Raw genomic sequence first — 24,540 nt, forward strand, 5'->3', positions numbered from 1 at the left:
GGAAACAGTTTCATTGTATTTTAGGCTTTATTATGTCAAACTTTCTGGGGAAAGATTGCGATGCGACCAGTACCGTTTTATCAGTTAGGTGTGTGCCCTAGGGCCTAGACGGTAGGTAAGCCTCACGATCGCCATATGATCTCTCTTTTCCTCTCAGTTCCTCTCCCTCTCTCTTTGGATTGAGTGTGAAGAGGCTGTAGTGGCTGTTGTAAGAATGGGAAGAAAGAGGATTTGCAGGTCTAGACGTGATCATGCGGCAGTGTGGGAGGGCCTCACCTATGTGTGGAAGAGAAGTTTGCTCTTTTTTTGGGGTGGGGGGGATTTGGAAGGAAGGGAGGCAGGTTTGAGAGAGGCTCACTTCTTTCCCTCGCTTACTATGCAGATTGAACATGATCTGGAGAAAAACACTCGCAGTATTGCTGCAGAGTTTGGTGTAGAAATCAATAAGATGTCAACTAGGATAAACGCCCGTGTATTGCCTTCTCCTGCTGTAAGTGAGAGAAAAACTTTATTGATCAGTACGTAAAGTTTGTGGCCTTGGTATAAATCATGTCTGATGTGTTAATGCCATCTCTCCTGTTTTGTAGATTCAATATCAGACAAATCAAGTTGTGCCTGGAGAAGAAGGTTCATGGAATATGAAAAATAGAGTGGGTATTTTTTATCACAGAATGATCCATGGATGCTTGTGAATGTTTATTTCATTGCAAGTTTCTGAAGCTGTTTGAAAGGCTTGATCACCTGATCTAAATGTTATTAATATACACATTCCTCAGATCAAGCATATTGCACTAAGGTCTACTAGCTCAATAACAAAGTCATAAGCATGGATGTAACATCAATGTATAAATGTTTACAGATGATGGTCAATGGCTGCACAATCAGATACTGGTCTCTGATCAATTTCTCACACCACCTCAATGAGAGAGAAGTCAACACTTTTTGTACAAGACTTCCTCAGATTTGTGATAGCTATGGTCTTGTAAGCGGTTTTAATGTATCTTATGGTTTTACTTGTGCTGTCAACATTCACTCAAAGTTCTGATAAAGAATCATGATGTACAGTCAATGAACCCGACAATGGCTGTTAGATGGATCGCTGAAAGGGGAGGAAATGCTGAGGCTGCAATCAAGCATTTGAACCAAATGAGTCTTCAGACCATGGGTCAAGAGTTAGAGCTCTTGATTTGTATAATGCCTCAAATAGATAACAAAGTGATATATGGTACACTGATTGTTCTTTAGGATACACCTGAACGACACTTTTATGCAGCTGTTGTAGTCTCTGAAACTTCTCTCTGACTGTGCTTTGCAGCCACTGTGAAGCGTGTTTGTGAAATAGAGTTGGGCCTGGTGACACAATGCTGTCTATCTGATCATGTCAAGAAATGTCGACCAGAATACATTGCAAACCTTCTTCTGAAAATTAACGCCAAGGTGATCTCTTAGCCTTTCGATGTGATATTTTAGTATTACTGTTGTGCAATATCAAGGAACTAAGTTTGCAGTATCTGAGCCTTTCGATGTGATATTATAGTAGTATTCTTGTGGAATATCAAGGTACTAAGCTCACAGTCTTAAGGGGATTTCAACTAGGAAGTGTGTAGAAGCATGGTAAGTGAACCAAAAAGATGCTAATGTAGGGTCGTAACAGCAATCAAATTCTTTGCTGCATAACATTTGATTACAGATCATTTGTTATTCAGTAATGCTTTTGAGAGCTATTAATTTTTGGAATGCAATGTGCTATCTTGTGAATTGAGTTTGATAGACCCATTTATCAGGTGCAGGTTGCATTGCAAAAATTTGAGGTTGTTTAAGTTTGAATCAGTTTTCTCAATATTCCATGGCATATTAGGCATTGCCATATTGCTACTTCCGTTTGCAATGACTCTTGGACTGAACGAGAGGTTACTGAAACGAAAAATGTTTGTTTGGAGAGAGAAAATGCTTCTCAATTGGAGGATCTGTGGTGTTAGAATATATTCTCTATAGAAGCCAAGAATGTGTTCTGAGTATTGCTATATGACGGACTTGAAAGTGAGATGTTAATGAAACCGGGGTTGTTTATGCAGTTAGGTGGATACAATGCATTGCTAGTGGATGAGAAAAACAAGAAGCTGCCTCTCATATCTGAAGTTCCATCCATAATTATTGGTGCTGATGTTTCTCATCCCAGAGTTGGTGATGATTACAGTCCCTCCATTTCTGCTGTAAGTACATGCTTTGTTTGCGATGATTTCAGTCTCTTAAGCTGCCTGTTTACAAGTCAACTTTGGGAACAGGTTGCAGCTAGTATGGATTGGCCAAATTTCTCTCATTATGAAGCAATTGTACAAACTCAAAGGCAACGTGGTGAGGTCTGTGAAGAACTTTACTGGGAGAGAGAAGATCAAGAAGGTTCAAAGCAGACTGGTGGAATTCTTAAGTACGTTTCAGAGATGCTGGATGAGTGTGACAGTCTCTTAGAACAGAATGGTCATTGACATGGTTTTTCCTGTGATATGCAGAGATCTGCTTTGGTCCTTCTATGAAAAAACTGCCATGAAACCAGAGAGAATTATTTTTTACAGGTCCAGCCATTGCTTAAGCTGAAAATTCCGTGTTTTTTTTGGATTCACTCAATATTGAGAAAAAAGTTTGTGTTCCGCAATCAAATTACAGAATCAGTTGAGGTATTATGGTTTTTGCTTTCAAGTTCAAAAACAAAGTTAAGCTGAATGCTTCTTTCCATTGCAGGGATGGTGTCAGTGAAGGGGAATTTGAGGCTGTACTCAACAATGAGATGGAGGCCGTGAAGAAGGTGCTTATCATGTTGTTTTACCTGCCCCTTGCACACAACAACATATAGCTTAGTCTTTCAATTCATCTCTTTTTGGGTTCCTTTCCTCAGGCTTGTGAATCTTTGGGTTGGGGCACCCGTGCTCATAATGGGAAAGAGGAGGAAGGGTCAAAGAGGCCTCGTTTAGATGCTTCGTTGCCCAAGATAACATTCATTGTGGTACAAAAACGTCATCATACACGCTTCTTCCCAAACGACAACAAAAGAACAAAAAATGGAAACATACTTCCAGGTAGAAGCTCCTTCTGCTCCATGCATATGACTAAAAGCAGAGGCTAATTACAGAAAACTGAAAGGCATCTTTCTAGAAGTAGAGGTTGAGAGTGAGAAGACAGCTGGATGCAAAGGACTTTTCCAGGCCCTACATGGTTTTGGTTTTTCACTAGAACCCCATGCATCTATAGGATTGTCTTGAGCTTCTCCTTACTTTGATTAGACATGAGCTGTGTGGTGATTACTATGAAACATTGCACTCTTGCTTTCCTCAAACTTTCCAACCACATATAACTAGCCTGTGCTAGGATCCAAGTGAAGTAGTCATACGTAGTGGAGGCCTCCTTCATGCTTGTACCTCACACTGAAGTAAGCATTTTCCTTAGAAATAACTAGTATTTGCACTAGGTGGAAAGAACCTTTGGGATTGAACTTGTGAACCATTAACTGCATCACAAGTATACAAGATAATATGCACATCTTTGCCACATCCACATGCAACTTGTAGAGCACCATTACTTGGCGTGAAGTTTTTCTACCACCTCATGTGCTTGGAGTTTTATTGTTGTCCGTTTTTGACAATGACCACAACCAAGTTTCTGCCCATGCTTAGTTGTGGATACTTGTCTACCATTATTATCCTCTATACTCGTGCTTGCCCATTAGTTTGGGGTTTAAACTTTGTCTTATGTATGCGAATCTCGTCTTAAATCAACTAAGATGTGCCACTTGTTTCTGTGTGCAGTGCAGTTGTGATGTGGCATCATTTTGTGCAGCAGGATAGGCACTTTTGGCATTAGAAAGAGTCGTAACCTGATCAAGAATATCCTTGGACCATAGATATTAATTGGTCAAGGTTGAAGACCTTTAAAATGGCCTTAGAGAGTTGTTTTGATCATAATATCAGTTGGCCATTTTCTAGCTTCCCATCATTGTCCCATCCAATTGTATGCTGTCCCCTTCCCCTAGACATGTGTTAGCGGATATATCAGTTCATGGTTGAGTTTGTGCATGTGATTCAGTGGGTTAGGTCACCAGGATATTATCGTGATTATTTAGGCATTTTATTTGGCTATTTGTGATGGCTATTTTAGACTTTTAGGCAAAGTGCATAGCAAGAAGGTAACAGATGAATGTCTAGACAACCTTCTTACTAATGTGGCTGACTTGTCACATTGTTTGCATTTATTTTGCCGTGTATCGGGCACACCTCATCCATAGTCAATATCACATTCATTTGCCACCTGTTGGATTGAGAAGTCAGTGCCAATGCCTTCACAACTTGTAATTCACATTGTTTCTGTACTTCAGTATATACATTCTATTTTCCAAGTTTTCTTTTGAGGTCTGTTCTTATGTAGCATTCTTTTTTTCTCTTTGCCTTGTGTTCAATAGTTTTTTTCAGCATACGTATATGCTTCCATGGCTGCATCCACTCCAAACAACTTGTTCCATGCCACTATGGTTTTAATTGTCAAAAAGTGAGATTTAGTGATTTGGCCAACTTCAATGATGCCTATGATAATACACTAGGTCATAAAAACACAACTCGCATAAAAGACAACAAAACCCAAAGGAAGAAACAACCTCAAGTCTTAAATTACAATTATAATAGGAAAATGTATAGGGTATGGCACTCAAGAGTCCACACATTGTGTATATATAGTACTTCCCTATCCAATCTAAGCCGGCTACAATCAATCTTTACTCAAACTCATGGAACCACGAAGACTCTAGTTGATCTCCTCTAACCACCTATTCACACTTGCTCTCATGATCACACTATAGACCCAAAAGGAGAAGGTCTCAATCATCTTGATCAACTCTTGTGAGCGAGAAGACAAGAAGACTCAATGTTGATGATATTGACTCCTCAGTTAAGCACCAAGAAGACCTTTAAACATAGCCTGAAACTCATGAGATATCAATGAACGAATGAAAACCATGCACCATTGTAATGTTGCACTAGACCCAACTACTCAATCACCCTTTGCAATGCTAGGAACATGGGAAGCGAATGGGGCTAGACAAAACTTTAGATAGGTAGACACTCCTTTAGGCAGCAGGTCATCGTGACTGGGTAGCCATGGCAGTGCTTGCGTTGCCATGACTTTGAGCATTAGGCAACAAAGCACATGTTCTTCGGAGCTAAGGTGGCGTTGCCGACAGGCCCACAAGTGGATGCGAATAGTTTTATATGGGTATAGAGACGACAGAGAGGGAGACGATAGGAGGGGCCGCAGGCAGCCTCTCAAACACAGCCACGGTAGCAGGGAACAGGAGGGCGAGCGTCGGCCCCCTCCCGGCAGAGCACCACATAGCCCCCGCCTCCTCGCTCTACCCGACAAGACCACATGCCTACAGATCCACCCCCCACGGAGGCATCACTGGCGACCCCTCCCTCCCCCCCCCACCATAGAGCTACCGGCCCCTCCTCACACCCACCGTGTGCCTGCGATCACCCCACCATCCCTCGATCCTGCCCCTCCCCACCATCACCCTTGCCCAGTATAGGTGACTCCCCCCTCCCACAGGAGGTGAGGAGCCCCATAGATGGACATCCTCCACCCACGTGCAGTCTAGTCCCTCTTCTCCCCACACAGCCACAAGTTCATCTGTCCATGCTGCCTGTCACACTTTTCCGAGACAAGCGCATATGCTACCACGAGATTTTTCGCGTGGGCCGTGGTCCTACCTGAGAGTTGCGGAGCGTGGAGAGTTTCCATTATCCTTGGAAGTGGGAATCTTCGCGGTACACAAGTCTAGGAGCGGCAAAGTCTGTCACAAGATTGTAACAGCTATTACCTTTTTTGTTGATTTCTTCATAACATATTTTATTTGGTTTTTCTTTTTGGAAGGATCCCTCTTGAAATCTAAACGCCTAAGTTGCATGGCCAGTATGTGAAACGGACAGGAATGTCTAGTGAGTCAAGACTGGACAGTTAAGGTCCAGTACAAGTCTGGAAGAGACTGATGGCACTCTAGATTGACAAGCCTGTAAGAGACTTGTGAAAGTGTATATGGACAAGTGTGTTGAAGAACTAGCCTGGAAGAGACTAGTTCAAAGTGAAGATGGACAAATTTCCAACAGATTAGTCCATGTGGGGTCATCAGTGGAAATTCACTTTCAGTTGAGCTACATTGCAAATTTGGATGTAGCCATAGTCTGCAAAGATGGTCAGAAGACTAGTGGGGATGCGATGGAAGCAACTCCTTAAATTTAGGGAGTTACTATTTTTGGACCCTAGAATCTGTTCACGTCATTATCTTCGTTTTTGCACGAGGATTAATCCTTTGGTCTGTGCCGAGGTCAAATTTCACACCGAGAATGGAGAATTTTAGACCGGAAGGCTAGAACGGGAAACACCTTGCAGTGCTGCCGTTTGGCACAAATTTGTGCACTTACCTCTTTAAAGAGGGGCTGGCGTGCAGTTTTTTGGGTCTTTGGGGGCTCATTTGAAGAGGTGGAATAGTGGCTGATGAAGAAGGATTGAGAGCTTGCCTACCTTGCTTAACTATGATGCACAGAGGGTTGAGCTTGCTCTCTACTCTCTCTCTCCCTGACAGCATGGTTATGCTTTAGAATCAAGGGCTTTTCTTCTGATTTATGTACAGTTGTGTTCAAAAATAGCAACTCCTAAAATTTAGGGAGTTACTATTTTTGGACCCTAGAATCTGTTCGCGTCATTATCTTCGTTTTTGCACGAGGATTAATCCTCTGGTCTGTGCTAAGGTCAAATTTTGCACCGAGGATGGAGAATTTTAGACCGGAAGGCTAGAACGGGAAGCACCTTGCAATGCTGCCATTTGGCACAAATTTGTGCACTTACCTCTTTAAAGAGGGGCTGGCGTGCAGTTTTTTGGGTCTTTGGAGGCTCATTTGAAGAGGTGGAACAGTGGCTGATGGAGAAGGATTGAGAGCTTGCCTACCTTGCTTGACTATGATGCACAAAGGGGTTGAAATTGCTCCCTACTCTCTCTCTCTCTGACAGTATGGTTATGCTTCAGAATCAAGGGCTTTTCTTCTGATTTATGTACAGTTGTGTGGGAATATGCTGTTTTTGCATGAGGCAAGAGCCTCCTTTCTCCAGGAACAGGAGTAGTTGTTGGCTGCCCCCAGCAGGGACAGGTGACGGTGGTAACCTCACCAAAGCAAGTGTCTGAAACAGCACTAAATCAGTATTGATTCTGGACTATTCAGAGGTTATTTCAGAGCCCAATTGATGTCAGAATCAAGGGGCACTTGGCACGGATGTTGGAGAACAGTACAGGGAACAGTATGAGCTGAAATCAGGTTTCAAAACAGGTCTGAACCAGTAATTACAGCAGGCTGAAATGGTCAATTCTGCACTCCAACCAGAAGTTTCAGACTTGGGCAGAGTTTCCCCTCCTGGTCAACTTGTTTTGGGTCAGTAATTGTACTGTTATGCTGCCAAATTTCACCCAGAATAGGTGAAAGACAGCCCATTGTACTTTCTCTCTTTTTAAAAATAAAGAAATACCGCGAGGGGCGCCTGACTTAGGGGCCAACAGGGTGTCTATGTCACAACAGGAGCATTCTAGCTTCCTGTATATCTTCTTGATTGTGTGTCTTTAAGTTTAGGTAAAGTGGGCGACTGTGAATTGGGTGAAAGCATTTATATATTGTGGTTGTACACTACCGCCCTTTCCAGAGAACAGGCCGGCTACATGGTTCCATTGCCGGGATCGAATCACTTTTTCCCTAAAGAGTGAGCCAAGGTTTGTTTGGGTGTAAGACACAGAATTGTGCATTATGGCTGATAGAAAGGAAGACACCAGAGAGGAAGCGTCTTCATCACAGGAGATCCCTGTTGTTCATGAGGTGGGAGAGTCTTCTAGACCTCCACAGTTTGTTACTCCTCTGTTATGGTTGAGCCACAAATTCTTACGGCTTCTTCAGTGGATGAAGACATTTTCAAGACTCAGTTAGTTGCTGCTGTGAGTATGTTTACTCAAGTGATGCAGAATTCAAGGTTTTTGGCATTTTTGCAGCCCTCCCTTCCTTTACAACAAGTTGGGCAATCTGCAAAGATTTCGGATCGAGTAGAGGTCCAGGATAAGGGTAAGCATGCTGCAGATTCAGTGGAAACACCAAGGCAGCTTGCGGAGTCAATGGAGACTCCAAGATTGGTTCCGACTGTCCAGGAACAGGTGGCGGAAACGCTAGTTACATAGGCATTGCCAGTTCAGCTCGCCACTTTACAGCAGCCAAATGTTGGTTTAAATGGACAGGGAAACAATTTTCAGACTTTACCATAGGTTTTCCCACCGACCTCTGTACATCCTGGATACTTTGGAGGTGGATCTGTATTTCAGAGTATGGCTGGTTATTTGCCTGGAAACCAGATTTATGTACCAGGAACAATGTTTGGGGGTACACAGGGTTTTATGCCAAACCCCATGTATGGCAATATAGGCATGCAGGCTGGATTTTAGGGAGTTCAGGGCAGTTTTGGCATGCCACAGGGCACTTTTGGTATGGCTGGTTATCAAAACCAGCAAGCAAGTATTGTGTCTACAAGCCCTGTAGTCAGTGGTCTGGCAACTTCCATGCCACCTGTTAGTGTTCCTATGTTACAGGCATATCCTACGGACCCTTTGATGGCTCATGAGAAGTCAAAGCCATACAAGGAAGGTGGTGCAGCCGTACATTTTGACATCTTTCGAGGATTTGAAGATAGGACTAAGGCTCTTTCCTTCTTATAGCAGTTTGATGCCGCATTTGCAGGAGGGAACTTTACAGAGCCTTCTGAGGTCCGGAAAGTTGCCACTTTTCTTAAGGACAATGCTAGTTAGTGGTGGAGTACACTGTTGATGCAAGGACAGGCTCCTGCTACTTGGACTTACTTTAAGCAAGTATTTGCTTCTGCTTGGTTGACCAATGAATTTGAGATCGATGTTATGTCAGCTTGGCACAATTTGGATGCATCTAAATGCAAGGATCTGGAAGACTATAACAAGAAGTTTTCGAAGGCTTTACTTCTAGCATAGTGACAGGAAACGGCCGGAACGGCCCCCTGGCATGTGGAATCGCCGTCCCTGGAATGTATCCGTGCTGCGTTCCCTGTCTGAAACGGGACAGGGAATGCCACGTGGCAAAACTTACCTGCGCCCAGTTGCGTCCTGCTCCCGCCTGCATCCTACCCCCAGCCACCTTCATTCTCTTCCTTCTTCTTCTTTCTTCTCTTCCTTCTCTTCCCTCTCTTCCTTCTTCTTCTTTCTCTTCTTTCTCCTCCCACCTCCAACCTCTTCCTTCTCTTCCTTCTCTTCCTTCTTTTTCTTTCTCTTCTTTCTCTTTCTTCTCTTCCTTCTCTAGGTTTGGCATTCCCGTTCCTACTTACTTCATGAATTTTGATTTTTTAAATGCCGTTCCCGTTCCCACGTCCCTGTTCCCTAGGCTTGGCGTTCCCGTCCCCGTCCCCGTCCCCGTTCCCCGTCCCCTAGGTTTGGCGTTCCCGTCCCCGTCCCCGTCCCCGTTCCCCGTTCCCCGTTCCCCGTTCCCCGTTTCATGTTTCTATGACTTCTAGTCACTTCTTACAGGGTTGTGCCATTGACCGAGCGAATAGAGAAATATTGCTGTGGGCTGCCCAAAATTTTCGGAATTATTGTACAAAGACAAAGGTCACCACTTTGACTGAGTTAATTGAGAATGCTACCACAGGAAATACATTATTGTTGGGACAGCCAAGTGGTTTTGGGGGCAGCATTAAACATGACAAATCTGAAAAATTTTCAGCAAAGAAGCCATTTGGTAAACAGGTTTCTTAGATTTCTCAAAGCACAAGTAAATCTATGCAGTTCAAGAAGAAGCCAGCCAAGTTCTTTGGACAACAGTCAAAGGACCAGAAGAAACCTTTTGTGCGCAAGTCTCTTGAAGAGAGAAAGGCTTTAATGGTTGAGAGGAAGTGCTTTATCTGTGAGCAGATTGGTCATATTGCGTCTAACTGTTCGGACAAGAATAAGAGATCAGCTGATGATGATAAAGAGGACATGAAAGGAAAGAAGCCCAAACCTTCAGCAGGTTTAGTGCCAGATATGCTAGGAGACAAGCCACACTTGGATGCTAATGAGCTTTGCAGAGCTTGGGGTAAAGTTAGGGATCAATATGTACTCATTTTCTTTGATCCTGGAGCTAAGGCAAACTTTATCTTACCAGAGTTGGCTTCTACTTTGGGCATCAGAGCAGATGAGATGGGCTACACAGCAGAGGCAGGGTTGGCATGTCCTGGCCACTCAGAGTCTGTGACACCCATTCTTGGAAAGCTGGGTCTTCATATACAGTCTTATGTTGATGAGAAGAATTTTATATCATGCCACTTGAAGGCTGTGATGTCTTGTTGGGAATGCCATGGATGTTCAGAAAGCATGGTGTGCTGGATGCCTTTAACAAGACACTGACTTTGGAACATAAGAGAAAGACTCATGTGCTTGATGTGAAGCTTAAAGGAGAGTCTGTACCTGTTGTATCGGCTTCTGCCATTATATATGTAATAAAGAATCATCTTTCTGCGTACTTGATTTTTGCACGTGATGTGAAGGATAATGATGAGTCAAATTTCTCTATGTTAAATAGAGACAGGTCTGCTTTCTTTTCTCAGTTCACTGATTGTTTTTCTGACTCATTACCATCACAGTTGCCACCAGAGAGGTCTGAGGATCATGTGATAGATTTGGTGCCAGGCAGTAGCCCACCAAATAGACCTCCGTATAGGGTTAGTGCAGCCCAACAGAAAGAGAGATTGAGCCGGGTGAATGAGCTGTTAGGAAAAGGGCTGATTCAGCCAAGTTCATCTCCCTTTTGCTCACCAGTGCTCTTAGTGGAGAAGAAGGTTGGCTCTTGGCGCATGTGCATAGATTATCGAGCGTTGAACAAGAGTACCATTAAGAACAGGTTCCCCATTCCAATAATTGACAACATCTTTGACCGTTTGGAAGGAGCGTCAATTTTCAGCAAGATAGATTTGAAGAGTGGATACCATCAGATCAAGATTAAGTGAGAGGATGTGCATAAGACTGCATTTAGGACCACGTTTGGTCTCTATGAGTTCTTGGTAATGCCATTTGGACTTACTAATGCTCCTGCTACGTTTAATCGAATGATGGACATGATTTTTCGTCCATACAGGCAGTTTGTTGATACATTCTTTAATGACATGATTGTCTTTTCAAAGAATGAACAGGAGCATAGAGAACACTTGAAAGCAGTCTTTGATGAGCTTTGCAGAAATAGGTTGCTTATCAATGGCAAGAAGAGTGAGTTCTTCTTGGAAGAAATCCAGTTTCTGGGGCACATAGTCAAAGGATGGTGTCCGAATGGATCCTGCTAAGGTTGAAGCAATTAGAACATGGCCATGATGTTAGAAGCTTCTTGGGTTTGTGTTCTTACTAGAGGAGGTTCATTCGCAATTTTGCAGAGATTGCTTCACCTTTACATGCTTTACAGAAGAAAGGAGTCTCTTTCTAGTGGACATAGAAAGAGATTTCAGCTTTTAATCTTCTTAAAGAAAAGATGACTTCTAGTCTAGTGATCATTTTGCCAGATCTTAGGAAGTCATTTGTTGTCCAGTGTGATGCCTGTGGCAATAGTATTGGTGCAGTGTTAATGCAAGATGGTCGGGTAGTAGCTTATGAAAGCAGAATCCTGCGAGGGCCAGAGAAGACTATGCAGGTCTATGAGAAAGAATTACTGGCTGTGATTCATGCGCTTTCTTGTTGGGAACACTATCTACTTGGGGCAGATTTTGTTGTCCAGGCAGATCATTAGACATTGCGTTATTTCTTAACTCAGACTAAGCTATCAGAAAAGCATATACATTGGGCAAACTTTTTGTCAATGTTCCATTTTCAGATTGTGCACGTGGAAGGCAAAAAGAATGTTGTGGCTGATGCTTTGTCAAGGAAGCCACAAATTTCAGCTGTGTCAATTCCTTATCATCATGAGCTTGATGATATGAAGGAATAGTATGCTGATGATGAAGATTTTGCAAGGATCTTTGATCAGCTTGTCAATGGACACCATCATGAGCATTATCTTCTCAAAGATGGTTTCATGTTGATGCATGGTAGACTATGTGTAACTATGCCATTGAGACGGAAAGTTATGACAGAGAGTCATTCTCCACCGTATGTAGGGTATCGTGGTATTGATGCAACAGTCAAAGCAGTAGAGACATTCTTTTATTGGCCTACTTTGAGAAGAGACGTGGATGCTTTTGTGCGGCAGTGTTTGATTTGTGAGAAGGTCAAGTTTGACAGGCAAAAAGCACCAGGTCTTTTACAGCCATTGCCTATTCTAGATAAACCATGGGAAAGCATAGCTATGGATTTTATCTTTGATCTTCCAAGGACACAGACAGGAAATGATGGGATATGGACTATTATTTGTAAGTTTAGCAAATAGGCTCATTTCATTCCTGCCAGGAAGAAGATAAAACCAGATCAGATGGCACGTTTGTTTATGTGCAATGTTTTCAAGTATCATGGTATGCCTCAGTCTATTGTCAGTGACCGTGATCCATGGATGACAAGTCTATTCTGGAGAGGTATATTTGAGAACATGGGCACAATGCTTAAGTTCTCATCGTCATTTCATCCACAGACTGATGGACAGTCAGAAGAGGCAAATTCTACTATCTTGGATCTGCTTAAGTGCTATGTGTCAGAGCACAAGTCAAAGTGGGAGCAGAATTTGCCTTTGGTTGAGTATGCATACAATAATACAGTGCATTCGTCAATAAGCAAAGCCCCTTTTGAAATTGTTGAAGGTGTTAAAAAGGTTCCTCCCATTTTGCATACAAAGGATAAGATCTTTCAGGCAGATCAGTATGTGCAGAGTATGGGTGAAATGTATCAGAAAGTTAAGCATGCCCTTGAAAGGACTCAGGCAAAGCAAAAGAAAGCTGTTGATCATCACCGTCGTGAATTGTTGTTTTCACTTGGTGATTGGGTACTGTTGCGGTTTGAAAAGGCGCGCTTAAAGAAGCGGAAAGGCAAGGAAAGTCTTTTCACTAAGCTTAGTATGCGATACTATGGGCCTTTTCAAGTAACAGAGAATATTAGTGATGTCAGCTATAGGCTGAAATTACCTGACAATTGGAAGATTCATAATGCTTTCCATGTAAGTTTTCTTAGACCCTATGTGGGTGATGTGCCAGAAGATATGCCAGTTGAGGAACAGTTTGAAGTTGAGGAAATTGATGAAATTCTTGTTCCAGAACAGGTACTGGCACACAAGGAAAGGAAAGTGAAAGGCAAGGTTGTTAGAAGGTATTTAGTTAAGTGGATGGACGAAGGTGAACTTGCTGAGTCACCTAATGTGTTGGAACTTTACCTTGAAGCATTTCGCTTGCAATCTACCTTGACCCCTTGTATCTCTAAGCTGAAATAGATTCTCAAAGTGACAATTGCTCAAGAAAGAAATTATGTACAGAAACAGATTTTGTACAGGTTAACACTTATTGTATCCATATGGTTTTCTCAGTGCTAAAGAAGTAAGTATTGCTTGCAAGAATACAATTTTTACTTCTATTGAATTGAATACATGTTGTAACAATGGTTACTCGATCGGGCATGTATTCTGTGAATTGACTCGGTGGGGATATCATTTTGATGTACCGGCCACTAGATCTCTAGTTAGGGTGATGTGGAGTCATCACATGAGAATCTGCCACTATGGGGATATCATTGTGGTGTACCGGCCACTATATCTGGAAAGAGTGATGTGGAGTCACATGATGATAGTCTGCCATGTTTCATAGTTAGAACATACATGTGTTAACAGTGTGTTCAGTTCACAATGTTGACTGATAGCATGTATGTGTTGTACATGTGCTGCCAAGTGTAAGTTCACTGGGTTAGCTGGAAGCATGCATGACATTCATGCAAACGAGGACGTTTGCGATTTCGAGAGGGAGGTATGTCATAAGATTGTGACAACTATTACCTTTTTTGTTGATTTCTTTATTACATACTTTATTTGGTTTTTCTTTTTGGAAGGATCCCTCTTGAAATCTAAACGCCTGAGTTGCATGGCCAGTATGTGAAACGGACAGGAATGCCTAGTGAGTCAAGACTAGACAGTTTAGGTCCAGTACAAGTTTGGAAGAGACTGATGGTACTCTAGATTGACAAGCCTGGAAGAGACTTGTGAAAGTGTATATGGACAAGTGTATTGAAGAACTAGCCTGGAAGAGACTAGTTCAAAGTGAAGATGGACAAATCTCCAAGAGATTAGTCCCTGTGGGGTCATCAATGGAAATGCACTTTCAGTTGAGCTACATTGGAAATTTGGATGTAGCCATAGTCTGCAAAGATGGTCAGAAGACTAGTGGGGATGCAATGGAAGCAACTCCTTAAATTTAGGGAGTTACTATTTTTGGACCCTAGAATCTGTTCGCGTCATTATCTTCGTTTTTGCACGAGGATTAATCCTCTGGTCTGTGCTAAGGTCAAATTTTGCACCGAGGATGGAGAATTTTAGACCGGAAGGCTAGAACGGGAAGCACCTTGCAATGCTGCCATTTGGCACAAATTTGTGCACTTACCTCTTTAAAGAGGGGCTGGCGTGCAGTTTTTTGGGTCTTTGGAGGCTCATTTGAAGAGGTGGAACAGTGGCTGATGGAGAAGGATTGAGAGCTTGCCTACCTTGCTTGACTATGATGCACAAAGGGGTTGAAATTGCTCCCTACTCTCTCTCTCTCTGACAGTATGGTTATGCTTCAGAATCAAGGGCTTTTCTTCTGATTTATGTACAGTTGTGTGGGAATATGCTGTTTTTGCATGAGGCAAGAGCCTCCTTTCTCCAGGAACAGGAGTAGTTGTTGGCTGCCCCCAGCAGGGACAGGTGAGGGTGGTAACCTCACCAAAGCAAGTGTCTGAAACAGCACTAAATCAGTATTGATTCTGGACTATTCAGAGGTTATTTCAGAGCCCAATTGATGTCAGAATCAAGGGGCACTTGGCACGGATGTTGGAGAACAGTACAAGGAATAGTATGAGCTGAAATCAGATTTCAAAACAAGTCTGAACCAGTAATTACAGCAGGCTGAAATGGTCAATTCTGCACTCCGACCAGAAGTTTCAGACTTGGGCAGAGTTTCCCCTCCTGGTCAACTTGTTTTGGGTCAGTAATTGTACTGTTATGCTGCCAAATTTCACCTAGAATAGGTGAAAGACAGCCCATTGTACTTTCTCTCTTTTTAAAAATAAAGAAATACCGCAAGGGGCGCCTCACTTAGGGGCCAACAGGGTGTCTATGTCACAACAAGAGCATTCTAGCTTCCTGTATGTCTTCTTGATTGTGTGTCTTTAAGTTCAGGTAAAGTGGGCGACTGTGAATTGGGTGAAAGCATTTATATATTATGGTTGCACACTACCGCCCTTTCCAGAGAACAGGCCGGTTACAAAGTCCATCTACTAGCACCACTGGATGGACCAAACTACGCCTTCTTTCTTCAGACCTCTCATACTGAAGAGTGGACGACGACTCGGATAGAGAAGGCGAAGAGCTAGGTGGCAAATCACATCTGCTAGTGGATGGGAGAAGGTGGCCAGCTTGCATGATGGACATTAACTGGTGTGTTGGGGCGGAGGTTCCTCATCTAAGCATTATCTTTCGAGCCCCTCCGCAATGGTGATCACCGATTGATGTGGTAGAGTGGGCCTTGGGATAGGCAACCCGTTTCTACCAGTGTACAGAGTCTCGCCTCTCAGTGTGGTTGAATGCTTTGGTGGTTCCACTAGGTGCATCCATCATCCCCATGGTTCCGAGGGCTACCATAGGAGAATGCAGTTCACCATTCAGGCCGGCAGCGAAACGAATACATATGCCTCATAGTTCCTCTTTTCTGTTAGCAGCTTCCACATCGAACAGATGCCTGTTCGGTCAGTCACAGCAGTGTACCCTGAAAAGGCTTTTCGACAGTGCCGAAACGGACTGGCCGTTTTGGACTGGGACAAAGGGAGATCGCTATTTTGCGATCCTGCGGCCCGTTTTGAGTGGTTATCTAGGACCGAAACTCGTTCTCCTTCCCGATTCCGGACTCATGCATGCGGCTTACCTAAAGCTCTCGCCTTCTCCTCCTCGGACCTGCAGCTCCCGCCTCCTTTTTCCATTTTTTCTCCTCTTTCTCTTTCTCTAAGCTCTTCTTCTTCTCCTTCTTCTTAAGACTTTTTCTTCTTCTTCTTCTTCTTTCTTCTTCTTGAATCTTCTTCTTCTTCTTCGTCGTATAGGGTGTGAGTGGGAAGATCTATTCATAGATGCATTTCGCACGAGAGAGCTTCAAAAGGAGAATCATCCATAGAAGTCTAAATTGGAGCCCTTGAAGAAGGCATGGGTGAAATATGGATGCACAATATTATGCGATGGATAGTCAAATATGTTGAAAGAATATTTACAATGTTTTATGGTGCAAGTGGTGACAGATAATGAAAGCAATTATGTGTCTATGGAATGTATGCTTGAGGAGGAGTTTCCTAGCATAGTATGGAATCCATGTGTTTCCCATCGCCTTGTTTTGCTTATTGAAGATGTTGGGCAAATATCTTGGATAGATGACATTTTCAAGACGGTAGCGAACATGGTAAGATTTGTGAAAAAGAGACCATCCGTCATAAAAATGTTTCGAGCCAATAGTACACTTGAGCTATTGAAGCCCTCCACCACTAGATTTGCTTATATGTTTATTGTATTGGAGAGGTTCATATAGGTCCCTGTCCAAATTTGATACGGATCATTGCATGCCAGGAATGACTCACATGAAGTGAGAGAGAGTCTCCAAAGGCTCTTGCTTTTAGGCACAATATTTTAAATGAGAGTTGGTGGGTTGAGGCAGAGGCATTGGTGAAAAATCTCACTTCCATTTACACTGTATTGCACATCACTGATATGGAGGGGAGTACTTTAGGGCTTCTGTATGAGTATATGGATAAAATTAGCAAGGCCTTGCTTCGTAACAGCTTGTTGCTCCAAGACAAGTAAGTTTTTGTTTAATTTTTATACATGTAATTATTTGATATTAACAACTCCTTGATGATTGATCATTATTCTAACTTCTAAGTTTTTAACTTATTTTATCTATAGGGTTGATGAGATTCGTGCAGTGTAAAATGCACAATGGGATTTGTTTCATTAACCAATCCATGTTGTCGCATTTATCTTGTATTCCCTTTGGCGTATCGAGGAGCAGTACACTAGCAAGGAGTTAGAGGAGGGCTTCATGGAGTACATGAGGCATCTCAAAGGGGATGATATAGATATGATGAGAAGAGTAGAGGATGCTTTATTGATTTTCTGCAATCATTCTATTCATTTTGGCCAAGGCTTCGAGAGACAGAGCTTCAGCCTGTCTCTTGGTGGAAGAAATACGGCAATTTTGCTCCTACTTTGGTATGTGATTGGTGACTTTATATTTTGAATCTTGATTATTTGCTCTTAAATTTGAATAGAAACGTATTGCCACTTGGGTACTCTCGCAAGATTGTAGTTCAGGGCCTGCTGAGAGAAACTAGAGCACATGGGCCTCTTCCACACCAAAAAGAAAAACAAGCTCATAATTGCCTAGTTGGAGCGTTTAGTGTTTTGCCATTGCAATCTCCATCTTCTTGAGAGGACCGCTCTGTCCCTTGAGCCTTCACAGGTAAATTGGTAATGATTAGTATTATGTAAAAGTAACTTTTTAACCTTGAGTCCTTGACACTTGACATTGCTAATTTGCTTGGAAGTTAGATTGTAAATTGTGATATGTGTGAACATTGAACATATTGAATCTCCTCTCATATAATATATCTTTGTCTCGTTCACCTTTATAGGTGAATGTTGATAATATTGATATAGAGAAGATGCGTGACATTCCGTAGATACCATAGGAGGAGCGAGATATCTACTCCATGCTCTATGAGGAGCTATTGACACCGGTGCATGAGACTCGTGCACAGAGGAGGGTTAGAGTGAGGGCTGCACGTAGTTGTGCATCACAGGTAGAGTTAGAGCCTGTGTCTGAGGATCAGGCTGAGGCTGCTTCATCAACTTCTCGATCAGGGCCCTTGGAGTCGGACTAGGAGATGGTACTCAGATCCTCAGAGTTCGGATGACTCGTGATATACAAGAGTCAGTTTAGCAGCGCAGAGTCCAGACTAGAGTTCTCGGTTGTTCATTGATGTTAATATTGATAGCCTCATTGGACTTTGAAGTTTTGATAGATTATTCATATGACATAGCTACTATCATTGTATCTTGATCCCATTTTTTATGCATCTTGATTCTTGTTCCATTGTTCTTAATGCCAGTCTTCATTTTTTAGATCATAGATTATTCATGAATTATAAATTCTAATTCATTTTGTTGCCTTATGTTTTGAAAATTGAGTCTTAATTGTGTTAAGCTCTCTTAAGTTTCAACCATTAAGTCCTTAGTCTTGACTCCTCAATCTTTACTCGGGAGTCGTGACTCATGAAATTTGTAATGAATCATGGTTTCAATCATATGACATGAAGACTTAAAATTTTTGTATGAAATTTGAATACATGTTGTTGTAGGCATTGATATATTTAAATTTTACATACCCACATATTACTGTTTTTTTTTTTGTGTACAACCCGAAACGCCGTTTCTCCGTTTCTAAAATTTGGCCAAAACTTGGAAACTTTGGATTTTTCCGTTTCCGTTTTCCCTATTTCGGAAACTCCCCCGTACTATGAGTTACAAGTTTCCCTATGAGTTTATACCTTGCATCCTGGAATGTGAACAACCTTGACTGTAGTAAGGCACGTGGTTCCAGGAAGTTGATTGTTCAGCAGGAGTTGTAGCCTGTCCTTGTTGGAGGATCGACATCTTACTTCTATAGGAGCATAATCTCACTGCCAGGCTCAACATGTAGGGAAGGTACTCTCGGGCAGTTCATACACTTACTGGGAGCACGCCATCGGTGCCCACGGTAGGAGTGAAGGCGTATGCACCTCTATTGGCCCGAGTCTCACCGCTTGTGTACGAGACCACGGAAAGATAGTGATAAGGAGGCTTCTATGGATCGGATTGGATATTGGAGACTTGTGCCTTGGAGTCCTCAATGTCTATGCCCCTACTGAGGTTAGGACATGCAGTAGGTTCTCGGTGGAAATCGCATTAGGACTCCCAAAGTTGGACTCTTGGATTGTTGAAGGAGGCTTCAACAACCTGGAGGCTTGAGAGGACCAGCAGGGTAGAGGCAAAAACTACTAGGGCAGTAGTAGGCATGGGAGACCTTTCTACTAGAAGTAGGAGCACGTGATGTTTGGAGAGACCTTGCCTTTCACAAGAGGGAGAGGTTGTTGGACTTCTCTTGGGGATACAGGCGGCTAGGTGGAGGCTTGCTAGAGCGGTTGGACATGTTCAATGTGGGAGAGTGGGGATGCTCTCGTGGAGGCCAAGTTGGGCAGTTGGCGAGCACCTTGTTGTCCGATCATTGCCCGGTTCTCCCGACACTTGATCCCCCGACATTTGCCTAGACATACGATCCTGTCAGATCCCTGACGCAATCTATAAGAGGGAGGAGGAGAAGAGATAGATTAAGCAGATTTGGACCAGGGAGTGGGGTAGGAGGAACAGGATTGCAAAGGAGGTTGCAAAGGTCCTAGTCGAGTTGAGCAGTATCTGCTAGAAGGTAGCTCTATAGGCCAGACAACAGAGCTCGGAGGAGGAGAGAGCACTTTGGCGGGACCTTGCAGCCATGTAGAGATTATTACAAGAGGCACTAGGGGATCCTACCCTCCATGCACAGGAGGTGCGCTCGCGAGCAGCCATTGCCGGCTTAGAGAACAGACGCTCGGAGTTCTCATTCCACACCTTTGCAGCCTTTTGGGTATGGAAGGGGGACACGATGTGCATAAAGTTTTTCTAGGTGCACCAGCTCCACATCTCAGGAAAGTAGATACGTAGGCTTCGGGATCAATATGGGAGGACTCCTAGTCGAGACAAGGTGATGGAGATTGCCATCGACTACTACAGACACCTTTTCTAGCAGGAGAGAGCCTCAAGTAGAGGACAGTGATGTAGATAGCAGGTCTGGGATCATATCCCGTCCCTCATTACAGAGGAGATGGGATGCTCCCTCCTATTCCTCTTCATAGAGAAGGAAGTAGAGGAGGCTTTCCATACACAAGATGGGCACAAATGCCCGGGAGAGGATGGCCTTCTAAGGCCTTCTTCACTACCTATTGAGAGGTGGTGAAGGACCCCTTACTGATGGCCTTCCTAGAGATTTTCGCTTTAGGACAAATGCCAAGGAGTCTTTCGACAGGCCTCATCAATCTTCTCCCCAAAGGGGTGGACCGGTTGAAGCTTTCCCAGTGGAGACTGATCACCTATTGTCAGTGGCCTATAAGGCACTGGCAAAGATGATTGGTAGGTGACTCCTCCCTGTGCTTCCAGACATCATTCATGACACACAGACAAGCTTTGTCCAAGATAGGAGCATCCTAGACAATGTATTTACCTTCTTTAAGGTGACTGAGTGGGCTTAGCATAGTGGGCAGGGACTTGCCGTACCACTCCTGGACTTTGAGAAAGGCTATGATAGGGTGGACTGGGATTTCTTGGAGGGCACCATGGTGAGGTTGGGCTTTCCCTAGGCATGGATCCGCGGGGTCTCCGCACTTTACAGATCAGCTACTTGCAGGATTCTCATAGGTGATAGGCGAGGGGAGGAGTTTCGACTTGAGAGATCGGTCCGGCAGGGCTGCCCCTTGGTCATGTACTTGTACTTACTCTTTGTAAAGGCCATGTCTCACTTTCTCAGGTCACGTGTGAGCAGGTTACGCGGCATCCGACTTCCAGTGAGAGAGGAGACGGAGTTGTTTGACTAAGAGTATGTAGATGATACAACACTCTACATAGAGGAAGATGAGTTGATGTTGGAGAGAGTGAGACTGGCTCTTGAGGTGTTCTGTATTGTAGTGGGAGTGAAAATCAACCGGTGAAAGTTAGTTGGATTCCTTACAGGCTTGGACTCTAGCGTGGAGTGGAGCGTTCATCTGGGATTTAGATAGGTGAGCAGAGGGCAGCAGACTGTCCATTACCTAGGGTTCGAGGTGGGACTCGACATCACTCCCGCCCAACAGTTTCTTCTAGTCCTTGACTCTATTCGGAGGAAGATGACCTACTGGAGTACTGCTCGCCTCTCCCTAGCAGGCTGAGCCCTGGTAGTTAACCAGGTCCTCCTAGCGACGGATTGGTACATCGCCTCGTGTTGGTGCTTCTCCTCATCTTGTGTAGTTCAGCTTCGCCGTCTAGTGTGGAACTTCCTTTGGTCTAGGTGAGACTGTTCCAGGGATTCTTGGGCCAAGATGGCATGGGCGACCATCATCTGGCATCATTTAGAGGGAGGACTTGGGATCATAGACCCAGAGTATCAGAGTATGGCCCTCTTGGGCAATCTAGTAGTAGTCCGCGGCCTCATACAAGGAGGGTAGACTTGGAAGGTCCTATTGCAGGAGGGTATTTAGGATTGTAGACCGAGACTTGGTTGTGAGTGGAGGTCGTCCCTGAGATGGATGTTCACGATAGCCCAGATCACCCCCCACCCTCTCGAACCCCCATTCCTTCGCAGCTTGCTCTGTGTGGCAGGGCTTCCATAAGGCCCTAATCCAAAGCCCCTCAGGTTGCAAGGAGGAGATAGACCGTCAACTGGTGATCTAGAACCCCTAGTTTCGATATCGGGATGGGGCACAGATAGGTGAGTGTCCCCACATCCAATGGGCAGGTTGGGAGGCCGGCCCGGCTCGTACCATCGATACATGGCTGGTGGTGTACAGGATGGTGGATGAGGAGGTGCTACAGCAAGTATCAGGATGCCAGAGAGGAGTTGAGTTGAGGAGAAGGGAGATAGACATGCAATACCTTCGGAGTGGCTTGCTCCCCCGATATAAGAGCCGGTAGAGCCTGGGGAGGTATGGGCCGCTAGGTTTTCACCAATAGGTATCCCCCTACATGTGGTAGGTAGAGTTGGAAGCGCTCCACATGGGACCTTCACCACCGTGGAGAAGGGGGGGCGTCTGGCCCTTGACAGAGGGTTGCAGCCTGAGGGGATATCTGTCCTTTCATGGACGAGGATTCAGGTGATTGGCCTTTAGGGGAAGAGATGTCGGCTGGACCCTTACGCCTCTGGATCTGGGAGGGCATGCCACTTGATGAGCTGAAGTGGGATCTGGGAGAGTGACTATGGCCAACCATTGCGGTGGCGAGGAAGTCATGGAGGTTCCTGGAGTACACAGCCAGGATTGGTAGACACATACTGATGTAGGAGGACATGAATTGGGTGCTGTCATGTAGTAGGCACTGGGCGGAGCACAGCGATTTAGACGCTTTCCGACGGACCTTTTGGCGCCACCTATGGGATAGTTGGAGGTCGAGGAGGGTATCTTATTTCTTATGGCTGGTGGCACATGGAGGCTTGGCGGTGGGAAGTTGGCTAGCCCATATGTAAAAGGAGGGAGGTTGTAAGTGCTGCGCACAACAGCCTCTCGAAACCCCAAAGCATTGCGTTTGGTTGTTGAGGCGGCGCAGCTTGTGTGGAGAGGAGCATGCTGCATCCTCCGCCATATACCACCCAGCCTTGGATGTATCTCATGGGCAGCTTCCTGTTGGCAGGCAGTCAGCTAGGGCCGTCACCTTTTGTATGAGGCTGGGATGCAGGACACGATATTCCTTATTGAGGCACAGTTGTGCGTAGTGGTCGGTTTGGATGCTCTACCCATCCGCCAGGTAATGGAGCCCACAGGCTTTCAGTATAGGCAACCTTAGCAAGCTCTGGACCTCCATCATCCACTCCCTCTGCAGCCGATGGGACCAGGTGCAGGGCGAGTCCAGGTCTCACGTTAGGAGCTCCGTTGTCATTTCATGCACACTTGGGGCAGCCAGGACCTGTTTTTCGTGATGCAGGCAGGCAGCCCTAGATGGCGATACTCCCCCCCTCCATGGCTTCTTGCCCCCATACCCCCAAAACCGTCCTGAGAGGCTTGCACCAGCTCCAGCTAGTTTGTTGAGCATGAGCACTTCCTTGTATTCAGGTTTTTTTTTTTGAAGTAATATAATTAGCCACACTTTATTTGCAAAAAAAAAATGTCAATGGCGAGATCATGAAAGTGGAAGGACATTAAGTGTGAGCAAATGGTTCGAGTAGGGAAGACTCAAGTATTCATGGTTGTGCAGAATTAAGTGGAGATTGGTCATGATTGGATGTGATTGTCCTAGATTGGGTAAGGACATGCTCTACATTAACGCATATCTTCTACTTTTTTCTATTACTATTGTAAATAGGAGTTGAGGATCAGTTCCACCTTTGGGTTCTTTCAAGTTCCAATAGAGGAGATTGATCATGATCGAGCATGATTGTCCTTGATTAGTCGAGGACACATTTTCCTATTGAGGATCCATTTCACTTTTGGGTGCTTTTGTCTAGTCTATGAGTTTTCAATTTGGAACATAGTCTCTCTCTCTCTCTCTCTCTCTCTCTCTCTCTCTCTCACAGAGTCATTGGTTCCACACTTGTTGCAATGGATCTTCCAAAAGTTGAAAGTAAAGTTTGATTATTGGAAATCCCAGGCCTAGCCATTTCATGTGTGTCTCAAAGTGGCACAAACTATTATGTTGCCCACGCTTAACGTATTTTTTGTTGCTTTTGCCCTGGACTCCAACTATTTTGGATGATCTTTTTAGGCATATGCGGCTTCATGTTGTGGAAAAAGGATTCAGTGCATGCTGGTATTTCTTGTTGATTTCTTTTCCCACAATCAGATGGATTTTTTGGATCCCTTGTGGATACCATACTCTATGAGGCAGAATGTTGATGTAGTTGCATGATTGACAACCCTTCCCCACATTGGATCCATATCATGCTTGGTAGGATTGGGACCTTGTGGGTGGACTGAGCTTGGAGGGTGCTTTGATTAACCGGATATATCACCTTTGATTAGAGAGTGCCATTGGTTGGTGACCAAAGCCAATGTTGTTTGGGGACTATACAAATCCAAGGTGTGGTGGAAACTATCTTTCTTGGAAGGGTGGCTCAACAAGACTATTCAAATGCGAAGTTATTATCTGGAGAATGCTGATAGGTGGCTTGTCCCTTTTCTTGGCACTCTTCAAGCGCCATATTTCGAGTGGCAATTGTTTGCTAGGAAAACATGGTCCCTCCTACCTGACATCTAGAGAGCTGTGGGCAGGCCTTTGATGTGCCCATCATATTGGGTCTTTGGCAAGGTGAATTATCTTACCCCCATGTAGCCACACATGAAGATCTTGTTTCATTTCCTGAGATTCTAGGGCTGTTGGCACAATTGGGTCACTTGGAATGCATTCATCTTCGATTCCCCTTTTGGGGTTCAAAGTCATTGCTAAGCTTAAGAGTTTTCTTCACTAGAAGTTGGATCTTATTCAGCATGCTGGCCTTCTCCTTACGGAGTATTTAGCTTCTTGGCATATGACAGTTTCT

The 24,540-nt window shown here is 44.2% G+C and overlaps 1 protein-coding gene across 2 annotated transcripts in view; it reads left to right on the forward strand.

Annotated features, from left to right (window-relative positions):
* LOC148013882 (protein argonaute PNH1-like) overlaps positions 1 to 24,540 on the forward strand; it is a 46,299-nt gene that overhangs the window by 20,157 nt on the left and 1,602 nt on the right. For both annotated transcript variants that reach the window (XM_087666195.1, XM_087666196.1), the window contains exons 8-17: positions 383 to 490; positions 588 to 650; positions 860 to 982; positions 1,066 to 1,225; positions 1,316 to 1,437; positions 2,076 to 2,213; positions 2,286 to 2,428; positions 2,511 to 2,573; positions 2,740 to 2,803; positions 2,894 to 3,074. In XM_087666195.1, the coding sequence (XP_087522321.1) occupies positions 383 to 490; positions 588 to 650; positions 860 to 982; positions 1,066 to 1,225; positions 1,316 to 1,437; positions 2,076 to 2,213; positions 2,286 to 2,428; positions 2,511 to 2,573; positions 2,740 to 2,803; positions 2,894 to 3,074 (1,165 nt within the window). The remainder of the gene's footprint in view (positions 1 to 382; positions 491 to 587; positions 651 to 859; positions 983 to 1,065; positions 1,226 to 1,315; positions 1,438 to 2,075; positions 2,214 to 2,285; positions 2,429 to 2,510; positions 2,574 to 2,739; positions 2,804 to 2,893; positions 3,075 to 24,540) is intronic.

Source organism: Lygodium microphyllum, chromosome 25 (genome assembly GCF_053477565.2).
Source record: "Lygodium microphyllum isolate KBCC chromosome 25, Lygodium_microphyllum_v1.1.10, whole genome shotgun sequence".
NCBI classification, from domain to species: domain Eukaryota; kingdom Viridiplantae; phylum Streptophyta; class Polypodiopsida; order Schizaeales; family Lygodiaceae; genus Lygodium; species Lygodium microphyllum.